This window comes from Erpetoichthys calabaricus, chromosome 5 (assembly GCF_900747795.2).
Source record: "Erpetoichthys calabaricus chromosome 5, fErpCal1.3, whole genome shotgun sequence".
Lineage (NCBI taxonomy): Eukaryota > Metazoa > Chordata > Cladistia > Polypteriformes > Polypteridae > Erpetoichthys > Erpetoichthys calabaricus.
In genome coordinates, this window is record NC_041398.2 from 21,423,677 (window position 1) to 21,439,623 (window position 15,947).

General features: G+C 43.6%; 1 protein-coding gene across 1 annotated transcript; it reads left to right on the plus strand.

Moving 5' to 3' along the window:
* The first annotated feature begins 2,894 nt into the window (after positions 1-2,894).
* LOC114642126 (oocyte zinc finger protein XlCOF6.1-like) lies at positions 2,895-15,695 on the plus strand. The gene is made up of 3 exons (XM_028791109.2): positions 2,895-3,024; positions 4,853-5,418; positions 13,241-15,695. The coding sequence occupies exons 2-3, from the start codon at positions 4,998-5,000 to the stop codon at positions 14,110-14,112; spliced, it is 1,293 nt and encodes a 430-aa protein (XP_028646942.2). The 5' UTR covers positions 2,895-3,024; positions 4,853-4,997; the 3' UTR covers positions 14,113-15,695.
* The last annotated feature ends 252 nt before the right edge of the window (positions 15,696-15,947 follow it).

Genomic DNA, 15,947 nt, shown 5'->3' on the forward strand with positions numbered 1-15,947 from the left:
GCTGATGATATGCCCAGCCGTGAATAATGCAATGTGTCTATCCCAGTGTTTCCCACCCTCGGTCCTGGGGACCCCTGTGGCTGAAGGTTTTTGTTCCAAGCAGCTTCTGTTTTTTAATTGGACTCCTGGACTAATTAAGTGATGTGTTATTTCCCAAATTCTGTGTTTTGGGAACATTATAGAAATTAGAAAACTAAGCTTGGTAATTAATAAATAAATATTTAAATGTACTAAGCAGTTTTTTGGGATTAATGTATTTTTTTTCATTTTAACAATATTTTCACCTTGATTTTCATTCTACTTTTCTAGGTGTTCTAATTGTTTAATTAATCCATTATTTACTAATTAGTGGTTCTGACGCTAAAGTACTTGCAGCCTTTGGTTATTTCATTTTGTTTGCTAGTGTGTCTGCTCTGCTCATTTTTAATTGTCATTAATAAGATACGACGAAGGGGAAAAACTGCACAGCGAAAGGGCAAACAATAATGAAATCAACTGAAGAGAGTTAAGCCTTTCAATCTCTAGCAAAAGCAGAAATATTTCTAAATGTCTTATAAATGTAAAAATCATGCTGCTGTGCTTTTCTGAATGTACAATAAGAGAAACATAATACTAGCTAATTAAATGAGATCAGTGCTATCAGGTGTTGTCACTGATTAGGAATCCGGTTGGAACAAAAACTTGCAGCCACAGTGGGCCCCCAGGACCGAATTTGGGAAACACCGCTCTATCCTAACTGCATAACCATAGACATAGAATTACTAGACGCCTCATGACCAGCAGCATCGTACGTCAACATCGCCGCCATATTGTGAGTGGCACTGCTGTGGAGTGAAGTAGTGGATAAAGATGCCTCGCGCATGTGCTGCTTGGGATTGTACAAACTGCTGTACGCTCCAAACCAGATCACAGGGATTACATTTCATAGGTAAAGCTGAAAAATTGTTTTGTTTATATTTGGCCATTAGAAAATCCCATTTTATAATCTTAACTTTAGCTACGCCAGGCTAAGCTAGCAAAGCTATGCATTCATGTGCTCAAGTGAGCCTCCAAACAACATTTTGGCTAAACTTATTTAGTCACTAACTACTGTATGTAGATTGTTGTTAGCGGTTAACATTTCTCAAACTTTGAAGGTTTCCCAAAGAAAATCCCCCTCAGGAAGTAGTGGGAGGTAGCCCTTAGACGGGATTTTGAGAAAGCTGTCCTGTGATGTTCGCTTCCCGGGTTCTCCCTGCGTGGAGTTTGCATGTTCTCTCCGTGTCTGCATGGGTTTCCTCCCACAGTCCAAAGACATGCTGGTTAGGTGGATTGGCGATTCTAAATTGGCCCTAGTGTGTGCTTGGTGTGTGGGTGTGTTTGTGTGTGTCCTGCGGTGGGTTGGCACCCTGCCCGGGATTGGTTCCTGCCTTGTGCCCTGTGTTGGCTGGGATTGGCTCCAGCAGACCCCCGTGACCCTGTGTTCGGATTCAGTGGGTTGGAAAATGGATGGATGGATGGATGTCCTGTGATGTGTGCCGTGCTAGTTTGGTAACAGATGCTGTACCGGCATCATATGATCAAAGCTACCACTTGCTGACTTTAAAAAAACAAAGGAGGTCTGATGATTCCTTCTGAGGGTCCAGTCAAGGTGGTCAAAGTAGATGAGCGTGTTATCCGACAGTCGACATTAGGGCAACCTGTCAGTGTATCTTTGATCATTCAGTTTTTTCTGGCTGTTATTGGTTCAGATGATGAGTTTTTTCTCAAGGAGCACATTGAGGAAACACAGTTTGAAACTGACAACCATCATTTGATGCTCATGTCTTTAGTTGTGTCTGTCTTCCACAAACCAAGGCTGCACCATATTGCCAGACTGAATACTCGCAAATTACAGGATCTGAGTGAGCAAGAGGAGTGTAAGTCTGGAGGAGATCAGTGAGGTTGTGGAGAGCTTTAAATGTTAAGAGTGGTGTTTTGTATTGTATTGTGTAGTTAACAGGGAGCCAGTGAAGTTGAGAGAGAAGAGGTGTAATATGTTCAGTGGGTTTAGAACAGCAGGTTATTATCCTGGCAGCAGAATTTTGAAGAAGTTGTAAGCGATGGATACGTTTTTGTGGGATGCCAGATAGAAAGAATAGCATTACAATAATCTATACGTGAGGTGACTCGGGCATTAAACAATACTTCAGTACTGTGTTGCAGAAGAACAGGACAAAGTCTAGAAATGTTGTGGAGACAGAAGAAGGCAGTCCGAGAAATATTACTTATATGGGAGGAATTATTTAATAGTAATCCATCCATCCATTTTCCAACCCGCTGAATCCGAACACAGGGTCACGGGGGTCTGCTGGAGCCAATCCCAGCCAACACAGGACACAAGGTAGGAACCAATCCTGGGCAGGGTGCCAACCCACCGTAGTTTAATAATAATAATAATTATTATTTAATAATTGCCATTATTAGTGTATAAATGGATATAAATAATTGCATTTAAACGATTCGCCAAAATCTGTTGTATGTAAACGATACTGTTCTAAACGTTATTGTTTTTTCATCAGAAAACCCGGTTTCCACGTCTACCTGTGTCAGTTTAAATGGCACTTTTGCCACCCGCAATAAGGCTGACGCTCTGACGTATCGGGTTGACTGGGCAACACAGTGAATGCGGCGTCTATCTATATATGTCTATGGGCAGAACAGCCAATCCGATTGTAGTTTATGGCACACGCCGCGTGATTCATGAGACACAAACATACAATTCTATAGGTTGTTCGGTTCAGTTCCTGTATCACAGATCTGCGAAGGGTGGGTCCTTCTCAGGAGCACCGCTGAACAGCCAATCGACAACGCGGCTCCGCTGAACAGCCAATCAGGAAAACGTCACTGCTTCGAGTTGCGCGCTGATGACTCATTTTGTTTCCTGTTCTTTGCTACTAAATTCCGATGGCGCGTGCGTGTTTGAACTTTCAAAAACCACTGCAGACATGAAAAAGACAGTGATAGACGGAGACAGAAAGAGATCCCGTGAGGGGGAGAGTATTGGTAAGTAATGGGAGCATCCGGAAGGAACGTTGACACCGGGAGAGGGCGAGGGAGAGGCAGAGGCAGAGGGCAAGGTAAGGGCAGAGATCTTACAGAGTGAGAAAGACGGACTGCGAGAGACGGAGGTGAGAAGGAAGGAATGGAGGAGAATCGGCAGTATACGAGGTTCATCGGTTCTTGTCGTGAGCGACACTTTGAGCCCTGCACATTTTTTGACGTTACCGCGTGCCAGACCTCCAGGATTCAGTGTGAGCCGCTCGCTCGTCGCGTCGCCTAATTGGCATGTAGTCCGAGTTTAGTGGGAGGTGAAACTCACGATAATCCATGCTGTGAATTTTACAGGAAGGTTATTACAAGTACTGAATGATCTGTATTTTCATATTTCCAACTCGCTTTACTAGATTAGATTCAATTTCATTGTCATTGGATTCAGTACAAGTATCATGACAACGAAGTGCAAGTAGTCAGATAAATTATAAATGTGTGCAGCAGTGAGGGGTTGTGCAGACAAGAGTAACTCAAAGTACATACAGAATGGTTAGTGTGAGTTAAAATATGTTAAGGACAGTGCGAATAGAGTAGGATCTGTACAGTAACATGTGAAATAGTGTAAAATCATAGAAACAGTAACATGCAGTGAGTTGTTTCTCAACAGACACAGAAGAGCCCTGATAGTCCTGAGGTAGCAGGAGTCCAAGACTACAGTGCAAACTTGACAGACCTGAGGCGGATTCAGAGTCCTCTGTTGTACGCCTATTGTTTTAATGTGAGGTGGGACCGATGAAGATGGCTTTGAGTTCAGCAGGGTGACAGCAGCAGGTAGAACAGATGAACAAATCTGACAAATGAGAGGAGATCATTCAGACCACCAGGCCAGTTTGTTTAAGCTGTTCCATTGTCTGCTGCTGCTGGCCCACTGGCTCCTCTACTGCCTTCCACAAGTTAAACAGAACTTGTCTGGAGTGCTAGTGCTACCTGATGATGATGATGATGCACTGGAGGGCCTCAATGGCCGAGAATGAGGCACCAGTGATGTGCTAGGCAGCTCTGACCACCTCCCGCAGAGACATCTGGTCAGCCAGCGTGCAGTTGCCATACCATACTGAGGTACAACTGGTCATAATGGTCTTGATGGGGCAGTGGTAGAAGTTCATTTGAACCTAATGACACATTTGGATTTACCATAACTTCCTCATTAAGTAAAGACACATCTTTGTCTTCTTGACCAGGGCAGAGATGTTGGGGGTGGGGGGGTAGGGGATATAGAGAACGGGGAGGACACGCAGACTGCATGGAGGAAGTGTGCAAGCAGAATCTGAAATCTGACTGATATCCATATCACAGTTAATAAATGCATGAATGGACATAATGTTATGCTTCAGATTAAATTAAATAAGAAGAAGGAACGAGAACAAGGCAAGTGTGAAAAACCTGCTGGTCAAAAATAAATGTCAATTATAAAGTGAGTGTGTCATATCAGTATATCACAGGCCGGGTCTCTCTGAGATGGTGGCCTTAGTTTGGGTAAACTAAAGGAGTTTTGACTTCTTGTTTTAATGTTTCACGCTCCTGACTCGACTTTGAAAGGCACTATATTATCATTGTTAATCTTTGTCTCCATATCAAGTAGGTTTTGGCTCCAAATCTGCTGAGAGCGTCTTAGGTTAACGTGGGGGGGGTTTCCAGCATTTCAGATCTCTCATCCAAACCTTAGTTGGTTGTTTGCTATTTGTGTTAAAAACTGTTTGCTTAAAGCTATATGTTAACCCTGAAATGTGCTCATTTTACTGTGATTTTATGAGGTAATTCTGTCCCTTTTTTGTGACAGATTTAAAGGCACCTCCTTCCCAGTTCCCATGGTCGTGCAGTGAGTTGTCTAATGTCCTCCAGGTCTGGGCCGTCCAGAGAAGGGAATCTTAGAAGAGAAAAGCAGACAGTTTGAGTGAAGAGAGAGAAGAGTTTTCCACAGGGCTATGGCCTCGGCCAAAAAGGATGATGAAGTGGAGGAAAGACTGGCGCACGTTAAAGAAGAGGACTGCAAATGGGGTATTCCGGCGGGTCTGTGTGTGAAGGAGGAAGACAGCGAGGAACAGATTTCAGGTTTTAAAGAGGAAGAGTTCAAGGAGGAGTTTAATGGTATTAAAGTGGAGGATTCTAAAGGGTTCTTGGCCAGTGTTGAACAGCAAAAGCATGAAACTGGGGATTCATTCAAGCAAGAGATTACAGAAGAATATTTTTCCAGTATCCAGCCCCAATTCCCCAGTACGGGACAGCTGGTTACCCAGCAGAATTCTATGGAGCTGAAATGTGAGTTATCTAAATTTGAAGAGAACATCGATGAAGGAAAAGGTCAGAAAAAGGAAGAGCAGCTGCCCTCTGGGAGTGTTGGAATACGTAAGTAATGCGATTATAAACTTCAAGTGATAGTCGTCACATTTACAAATTCTAGTTGGTATTACTGAGAGCAGTAATGGCTCTGCTTGGCTTGGGTGTGCTGTGATTAGCAATCGCTGACCTAACAAGTGATGAGCTGAAAAACGCTTCATGATCACCAAAACAAACAAACTCAAAAGCATCCTGCACATGACTTTACTTACTTAATGCTGCAGTTTTAGCACCAAAATATCACAAGCACCGTATCATGTTAAAACTGTGGATGTTCTCACAGTTAAGGCACACAAGTTGACGTCATTACATGAATGTGGGAAACTCTACAGGAGTGATTTCAGTGTAAACCAGGGGGGTCCAATTCTGCTCTTGGTGGCCTGCAGTGGCTGCAGGTTTCCATTCTGACCATCTTCTTAATTAGTGAGCCGTTTGTGCTGCTGATTAACTTGTTTAACCTTCATTTTAATTGATGTTACTCTGACCCCTTAGTTGTTTCTGTTCCCTTAATGAGAAGCCAAACACAAAACATGGTGCCACAAGACCAGCTCACCTGTAAAGAAAGAAAGGAGAAGGTCTCAGTCATGTTGGTCTGCTCAGGTCACCAAAACATCTTGATGGTGTTCTTAGAAAAAACAGAACATCAACAATCTGCTGTGGCACAATGAGAGCAGCAAACACATCATGATATTCAATAATGGCTTTCATTAACAGCGAGAATCGGCTTCTTATCAAGAAACTGGTTGGAGTGAAACTGGCTGGAGTTTGAAGACCAGTTTAGCTGGTCATCTCTTGGCTCACTTCACGTTTAATTTCTGTTTGGCTGTCATTTAATGAAGAAACAATTCAGAGGACTGAATCCTTAAAAACAGGGCTATGAAAATGAAGGGAAAAGGAGTTAATTAGCAGCGAAAACTGGTGACTGATTAGGGAAATGGTGAGAATGAAAACCTGCAGCCACTGAAGCCCACCAGGACTGGAGTTGAACACCCTTCATGTAAACCAACTGACTGGTCGTTTTCAAGTGCTAATGTCCAGTTTCCATGTGACTGACTTGATGTCCCCTCACACACACACATGTGCACAGACAGATCTTCATTCTGAAAGTGGAATCCTACGTCGTGTAAATCCATTTTACATTTGCTCAGGTCACAGACTTTTCTTCACACTGATTATTGTATAACATACGTCTATCGGATCTGTGGGAAACATTTCATGACCCTAAATGCACGTCAGATGTCAAGGTATGTTTCAGAGGTAAACAAAGTAAATAGACAAAGTGTTTGGGGGTCCTAAAGAGAATCCCAGTGTCGCACAAAGGAGCCCATGATATCAAAAACAGTTTTGGGAAGCCACCCGTGTATTGTGCCCTAGCAGGAAATGGGTAAATGGTTGAGGTATTCACAGAACAGAGTCCAAAACAGATCTGATTGTAGGATGAGAATGTGGCAGCTTTAAAGGCCGAGACAGGAAGTGATGTCAACGGGGACCGGAAGTGACACCATCAATAGCACCAGTACCAGAAGTGACATCATCCTAGGCCCCAGAAGCGAGTGGCATTTCCCGTAGGTGGTCTGCAGAGGATCAAGAGAGAAAGTCAGTGCAGCTCGCCACCCCCTGGTCTGCCGTGGTACTACTACTAATATTCAGGCCATTTTTGCTGTCTCCCAGTCACACGTATGTGACACCAGGTTAATTTCCGAGTAGTCCTCGGACTCAGAAATGGTGTTTGATGCCATCCTTTGCTATTATTTTCCTGTCTTCATGTGTAGGTCTTGGCTGGCAGCGCCATCCTCCATAGTAGCCGGTCTCATTATGAACGCTGACATGCCGAGAACTCGTCGTTTAACACTTTGACTGCTCAATGTGAGCCAACTGGTAGTCGATGATCTATAGATGGACGCCACCTACCAGTTATCTTGTAAACTGTCTTTAGGGCTATAGTGCCAGGTACGGGCATATTTGTGGGTAACACGTGTAAACAGCATAGTAGGCAACTGAAACAAATTGGAAAATGAATGTGGGGTCACGGAGCAAAATTTTTCATTTTCATTTAGTTTTTTTATTAGTCATATTTTGGATGACATTTGATTTTTCCACAAAAATAACTGAAGCGTGTGGCACCACAGCCGTCATCAACATCTGTCACCGATTAGCATCTCTTTCTCACAGCCGGCAAGTCCTCTAGTTGCCATTTTGCAACTCCCACTGGGGGCTTCCACATGTCTTTTACTAAGGAAAGACTTCCATCCGGGCACTCGGTCATTAAACCCAGATTGGCGAAGTGTGGCCGAGCCAGTTGTCCTTCTGGAAGTTTCTGTCCTCTCCACACAGGTTTTCTGGAGCTCAGCCCCATCAGAGTGACCATCAGGTCGCTTTTCTTCTTGATGCTCTCCTCCCACAATACCTCTGTTCGGCCAGGTGGTCAGATTTAGGAAGAGCCATCGTTTTTCCAAACTCCTTGAAGCCGTGTCTGTATTGCTAAATCCACTGCAGTATCTTGTAAACGGCACAGTTAGCAACTGAAATAAAATGGAAAATGAATGTGGGGTCAAACAGCCGAATTTTTCATTTTCATTTAGTTTTTTTATTAGTCATATTTTGGATGACATTTGATTTTCCACAAAAATAACTGAAGTTTGTGGCACCACAACCGTCATCAACATCTGTCACCGATTAGCATCTCGCCATAATGATGGTCCGATGGCTACTGTGACATTCGATTGATGTGAACTTGTTCATCCCAGCTGGCATGTCCAAAGAGTTTCCTGCCCCGCGTGCCAACTATGAGTGACGTGGCTGTGTGGTCAGTGACCTCCAAAGACACCCCGTGTGTTTCCTGCTCCATAATCAGTGAAACCCCACCTGGCTGACCATGTGCAGCATTCCATCGTATTGTCAGGTGTGTGTACTTCAAGTCGAGGTCACACAGCGCCTCTCCCGGTAGCACTGAATTGGGGGTCCTGAGTGCTGCCCGGTGAACTCCACACATGACACTAAGCTTGGCTTCTTTCTCACAGCCGGCAAGTCCTCTAGTTGTCATCTTGCCAACTCCCACTGGGGACTTCCATGTGTCTTTTACTGAGGAAAGACTTCCATCTGGGCACTCGGTCATTAAAACCAGATTGGTGGAGTGTGGTCGTGCCAGTTGTCCTTCTGGAAGTTTCTGTCCTCTCCACACAGGTTTTCTGGAGCTCAGCCCCATCAGAGTGACCATCAGGTCGCTTTTCCTCTCGATGCTCCCCTCCCACAATTCCTCTGTTCGGCCAGGTGGTCAGATTTAGGAAGAGCCATCGTTTTTCCAAACTCCTTGAACCCGTGTGTGCATCGCTAAATCCACTGCAGTATCTTTACTGACAATCAGTTGACTTTTACACAACTTTTGAGTCCTAATAACTTTGCCAAGTTTCCTTCGGATTGGAGTGATTCACTTTGGAGTCCTCGTGTGCTCAGACTCCCCTCCGGACACACATAAACGTTTACTCTGAGTGTGGATTCCTGTAACGTGTGAACCATCTAAATTCTGCCCAGTGCACAACACGTTCCTTCCCTGATTATTTTATAATACGCACATACAGACTTTGTGAGAAGGTTCAGTATTCACTTTAGAACATGATCTTTATGTGTCGTAACATCATATTAATAAACACAATTCAGGATCACACCTGAAAGGTCCGAGCATACTGTATAGCAGCAGAATCCCACCGTGGATGGAGTGCCAGTTCCTCTGAGGTCCATCCTCCCACTCACTCTGAGCCAATTCAGAGTCGCCAGCTTACCTTCCCTACTCAGCTTTGGGGATGTGAGAGAAGAACTGAAGTTTTGTTGGAGAAGCACATGAGGACAATGTAGAGAATGGGCAGAGTCCACCGGGTCAACCCAATGCCACCGTGTATCTTTATCAAGGCAGGTTTGCTTAAGATTGGGTACTTCAAAACATTTAAATGGCATTAAATAAATGACAACGACGAAAAGAAAGTCAATTCCTCTACCATATGCCAATTCCTGCAGGTTATCTTCCTACTGTGATTCCTGTAACGTGTGAACCTACCTGAATTCTGCCCAGTGCACAACACGTTCTTTCCCTGATTATTTTATAATACGCACCTACAGAATTTGTGAGTAGAGTTCAGAGGTTCAGTATGCACTTTGGAATTTGATATTTATGTGATGTAACATCATATTCACAAACACAATTCCTACTGTATACCAGCATCATCAAATGTAGTGCTGAATCCCACCGTCCCTGTCAGGCCCACTCACTCCCTCACTCTGAGCCAATTAAGGGTGCACTCACACTAGGCCCGTTTGTTCCGTACTGTGCCCAAGCACGATTGCCTCCCACCTCCCTTCTCCCCCTGATTTCCTGCACTCACACTGCGCTTCACATTCTGGGCCCAGGCACACTTTCGTCATCACCACGTGACTTTGCGTAAAGCCAAAACAAGATCTTAACATGGAGTGACAGCAGGCACGTCGTAGTAATTTTACTTATTTTGTGGTTGTTTTGGAGTCACGCTGGGCAGATTAACGCTCTGCGCCGTTACAGATATATGGAGTGTTCAGCGCTGCCTTTCGCTGTTAATTGTGCTGCACATATGAGACAATCAAATGATGTTCAGGGAGGAGTTTGCAGCTTTTTGTTGCCAACCACAATTCATGTTCATGTGTCAGATGAGAATAAAAACCTTCTTTAAACTCAAATGGCATTGAATGATGTGAGAATTGCACCGTCTGACTTGTCGCATCATTGACGTCACATCTGTTTTCTGTGCTCGGGCACGTTTAGTGATCACACTGTTCCCGAATGCTACTAGACAGTGCTCGGGACCACCACTTCCAAGTTGGCCAGGACGCACGGTACAGTTGGTCCGGCCTAAAACGATCACATTAATCAGTTGAACTAGACTTTGGAGGAGGTTATATGTGGGCAAAACGTGCTCGGGCATGGAAAGAATTGCCAGTGTGAGGACACCCTCAGAGTCACCAGCTCACCTTCCCTATTCAGCTTTGGGGATTGTATTATCGTAGTATTTACCCGTTTTCTTCAAGGGTAAGTGCACTCGTCAACTTCATTACCGGATTGGTCTTCTGTCGCACTTTAAGATTAACACACACACACAGCTATATGCATACACACTGAAACTCAACAGTGCCCAGTGAATGACAAACACACAGTTGGTTAACCTCTAGCACTTTAAACCACACAAGTGCTTTAGGAATAACACAGCCTGTCACTCAGCACTTCAAGAGACTTAATTATTATCGGCATGAACAACATACGATTTTTTAATGATATCTCAGATCTAAATGTTACTTTTCGTCTTAAAGCATACATTTAAACATACAAAGGCTCAGCACCCTTGACTAGAATGCCTTACTTTACGTCCTGTTCCCTACTATTGGGTGGAGCTCTCACCCTCAGCCTTAATAAACTTCGCAGATCAGAGAGTATGGTAAACCTCCGGCTGCACCAGGTGCCCAAAAAAATCTACGTTATTACTTCAATCACTCTAGACATGAAGACAAAGGATAGAAAGTTAAAAGCAGCATGGTATTTATTACAGGAATAATAAAACCAGTGGAACAAAGAATAATAGAAAATAGGAATGATAGTAAAGTCTGGATATGTATAGTCTTTAGAAAGAGCTTACGATAAGTAAAGATGACCAGGATGAATGTTGCTGGCGGCTTGTGATTTTGGCACTCGTAGTTGCTCATGATGCTTTTCTGGCGACCAGATGGAAATGGCTGCACGTTGACGTCGCTCTGTCCTCCTCTGACATCTTCATCCCTTCTTCTTCCATACTTCTTCACTATATCGGTCTTCAGACGAGGCATATTTATTCTAAAATTGTACCAGGGTGGGTTTTGCAAGTTGTAATTGTTAGATATTCTGATTGGCTTGGCTGTCAATATGATGAATGAATTCACTGTCCGTTTTCCCAAATAATTAATACTTTTTATGTTCTCTGAGGTGTCGGCATGTCTTCCTTTCCCAGGCTATAAAATAGATGTCCATCCTTTCTCGGGTTATAACGTAATTGAGCCACCAGCATGTCTTTGTTTCTTTGTTGGAACAGCTGTTTTAAAGTAAGGTGTAACTGGACAGAGGACATGCTTTGATTTGTCCTGAAAGTAGTTCATCTGTTGTCTTGTCTTGAACAAAATATAATGAAAATATAAACCAAAAATGTACAGATTTTGTACCCCACAACAGGGATGTGAGTGAAGATCTGAAGTTTTTTTGGAGAAGCACATGCAGATTACATAGAGAATGGGCAGAGTCCACCGGGTCAACCCAATGCGACCGTACCTTATATATTAAAGTCTATGTGTGGAAGTGAGTGTGTCTATCTGTCCGTCCCGAAAGTGAGAGGTGGTGTCGGGGGTAAGGGCTCCACCTCCGAGGAAACTGAAAACTTGCTTAGCGGCTAATCACACAAACGAGGTGAGCGCATCGACAAAATGAAACCTCCGAAGCAAGACAACGTCGCACAGCCGCTAACATCGGCAACACGTTATCCCTTTTACTTTTCCTCCGGCCGCTAATTCACAAGTGAGCACGTCGGTAAAACAAATCCTCCCAGGAGAGAGAGACGCCCAGAGGAGTTCCTTTCAGTTGCCTGACATCTCTACATTTCAATTTTTTTCCTGATGATTTCAGGAGTTTCTAGCACCCCGGGCTTTTAACAGCACGGGCTTACACAGCTAGTTTATTATAACATTGTACCCAGGGGTTTCGCAAGAAGTGATTGCAACATGCACCTGATTGGCTGGCTGTCATTGTGACAAATGAATTTGTTCAGACTCTTTCTTCAGTTTCTGCACGTCCTATTTCCTCAAACACTAAACTTTTTGTTGTTGCTTAGTACCTACTAGTATGCCTTCCTTTCTCGGGCTGTAAATCCATTTAGCAACTTGTTGTCCCAGATGCTCATCCTTTCTCAGGTTATAAAGTAATTGATAGCCTGAGGCATCACCATGTCTTCCAATTTCTTTGTTTGAACAGCTGTTTTAAAAGTGAGGTACAATTCGGGAACAGGATGTGCTTTGACGTGTCCTGTATTTAAGTTCATCTAGTGTTGTCTTGAGCAAAATATAATCAAAATATTGGCAAAAATGTGCAGATTTTGCACACCACAACAAGCCTTCAAAGAGTTAAAGAAATGACAATGACGAAGAGAAAGCCAAATCCGCTGCCTTATGCCAATTCCTGTATGTCAGCTCTTCTCTGACTCCACAGTGCATCCCGGTAAAGGTGAGTGTCAGCAGAATAAGACAAAGCTCAAAGGCCGAGTCCATCACTAAAGATGACATGTCTACTGCAAGGTCCTGACAAAGGAGAGGAAAGAAAGTGAGGATCAGTACAAGTAAGTGCAGTAAAAGTCACAAAGAGTGTGGGGGCAGTAGTGACCATTGGACCTGGAGGGGCTTGTAATTGAGTTTGGGTGAATCCATATGACAGACGCACTTCATTGTCCTCTCTTGTGAGGTCCCATTCCTTCATTTTCTTCACCGGTGATCACAGACAGCTCTTAAGCCAAAGCAGATACCAACCTGAGAACGGATGCCCATCCACTGCAGATTACGATGGCACACACATCAACACTCGGCCATATCGGACTGCGATTAACACAGCAGACACATCTCAGGGATATAGGAGGAAGATGAGGAACTGAGTGCATGAGAGGAGAATGTTAAAGGTCCACACTCACATTAGACAGACATGTAAAGGAATTGAGCACCAACAACCAGTGGATCACCTGTCTTTTAATAATAATAATGTATTGATTTCAGACATTTACCTAAACTCTTCTTGTTTTTACAGATTTTCAGAAAAGTGGTGGCTTCTCTTCATCTTCTTTTGCACAGCCCTCTCCTCAGTGCAGACTGCAGCAGACCCCTGACAATGAGGATAGGAAGAAATCAACAAGTGGGTCAGAGAATGTGACAGCAGCCCCTCTTACCGCTGACAATGAAACACTGAGAGAAGCCATCAAAAGTGATCAAGAGCATAATACATATCAAGAGATGTTGTATGCCTGTCAAGGATGCAAAAGAACTTTCAAAAACATGCTGGATTATAAATACCATAAATGGCTTCATACAAAACCAAATCCGTATGTCTGTACTGAGTGTGGCAAATTCTTTTCCTGCAGCAGCAATCTTCATAAACACAAACAAATTCACACTGGAGAAAAACCTCATTGCTGTGCCGAATGTGGCAAGCGATTCCTACAGTTAGGCCATCTTCAGAGCCACAAAACAATCCACACTGGAGAAAAACCTTATTGCTGCTCTGAGTGTGGCAAGCGATTCTCTAATAAAAGCAGTCTTCGGACACATGCGAAAATTCATAGTGGAGAAACACCTTATCGTTGCTCTGAATGTGGTAAAGAGTTCTTACAAGTCAGCCTCCTTCGAAGGCACATCAAAGTTCACACTGGAGAGAAACCTTACTGTTGTCCTGACTGTGGGAAACGATTTTCAAACAGCAGTTGCCTTCATAAACACAGAAGAATTCACACTGGAGAGAAACCTTATTGTTGTACTGAATGTGGCAAACGATTCTCCCGTAACAGCACACTTCAGCAGCACACAAGAATTCATACTGGAGAGAAGCCATATTGCTGTTCTGAATGTGGGAAACGATTCTCTCAAAACAGCAATCTTCAGAAACACTTAAGAATTCACACTTGAATTTAAAAACAGTAATTTTGCAAGTTGTGCTGGGAAGAACAGGACTAATGAAGAACTTTCAGACCCATCTTGATATACTACTGATTAGCATAACTCCTTATCTTTATCAGTAGCTGCTGCTGGAGTATGTGAATTTCCCCTTGGGATTAATAAAGTATCTATCTATCTAAAGGAGGCATATTGGTGCCAGTGTTACCCTGAACCCTCGCTGAAAACCTAATGAAGTAAGAAATACAGCCGTACAACAGAACTGCCATGACTGAAGAGTGAGCATCACTCCTGTCAGTAAGCACACCAGGAAAATGTGAATAATTTAACCCAGAGAGAAATTCCTGAAGGTGGGAGGTAAAGAATGTAAAAAGAAGTCAAAACGTATGTACCATGTAAGCCCACCTAGCTACTCAAATCTTGATGGATATCTTCACAGGGTTTCATTACAAAACCTTATCAAAGCCAAACTATTTGTATATCCTGATCCAGAAGCAGTAATTCATACCTGCTGCATGTCTCTCAGGATAGAAATGTCCCTACTCCTGCCTAAGCACTGGGGGCGATGGTGGCAGTGATATCACACTATCTTCAGATGAAGACAAGAGGACCTTCAGTGTGGATGACATTCAAGATGGTGGGTGGAACAGATGAGACCACCAAAGTGTAAGGTGAGCAGAAAATCGAAAAGACTCGACACGGTGGTCAGTGATAGATGAAGAGGAGATCACGGCCTGCTACTTCCATGTAATAAATTGTCAATTTCCAACAAAGTGTTGTTATACTGGGAGGATTCGCTCATAATTGGAATCCAGGCAAATGATCCAAGATAAGTGATGCAAACTTAAAATTGCTAAGTAGTATAAAGAAAGCAGTTAAGTGAAGAGAAATTAGAAGAACAGCAAAAGATGAAATAATAGAAGAGACAAATTCAAGTCATGAGAACAGAACTGGTGAAGACGTGGCATGAAGAGACAAGGAGGACCTCATCTGGTGCCCAGTGGTATGTGTGCCCGTCTGAAGGTCTCGGCAGCCAAACTAAGTCCCGTTCCCATAAAGCCCATCATCTCCAGGAGCTCAGCTTGCCTGCTGTCTGCTTTTCAACTCCCCATCTATGAATGCGACTCTCAGCCTCCGACCCTCTCACTCCTCCTTGTGTGTCTCACACTCGCAGTTCCTCTTTAGTTCAAGTCACCAAAGCCAAACTGGCTGCTCTGATTGCTCTGAAGGACTGGACACACTCAGACACACACACACACACACACAGACCTTAGCATTTTGTTTTATAGTTGACTTGTGTTTGTTTTATTTCTCTGTTATAACAGCAATGGTTTGTACGTGTAGCGTGGCAATCGACTGCTGTGATAGGCCAGTCTGTCTGTCTGTCTGCATGAAACAACTTGGCTCCCAGGACATTCTATTAACGCTGTTGTTTTTAATTATAACACAACTTGTTAATAAAATATGCAGCAGACACTTTGATGAGGTGACCAGAAGTGTGCCAACTTTCAAAGCAGCTTAGCCGGTCTCTGGACGCACCTCAATGTTACGCCACACCAACCTGTCTGTCTTTGCCATTTCTTTGAGGTGGTTTGTGATTTCCAAAATAATAAATCAGCTTGAAAAAGAATTCACACAAACCCCCCCCCCCCCCCCCATCCCACCAATGGTGGTCCCAACCTGTGACATGACTTGGAATTTTCATTTGTAAATCAAATATTCTTTGCCACATGCTGTGCCGTTAAATTGAATTATGAAAACTTAAAATGTTGCCAGCCTGTAAGTATTGAGCTCTCGGCTGACCGCCCGCTCTCACCTCTTACTGCCAAGTTGTCTTTTCTGGTAGT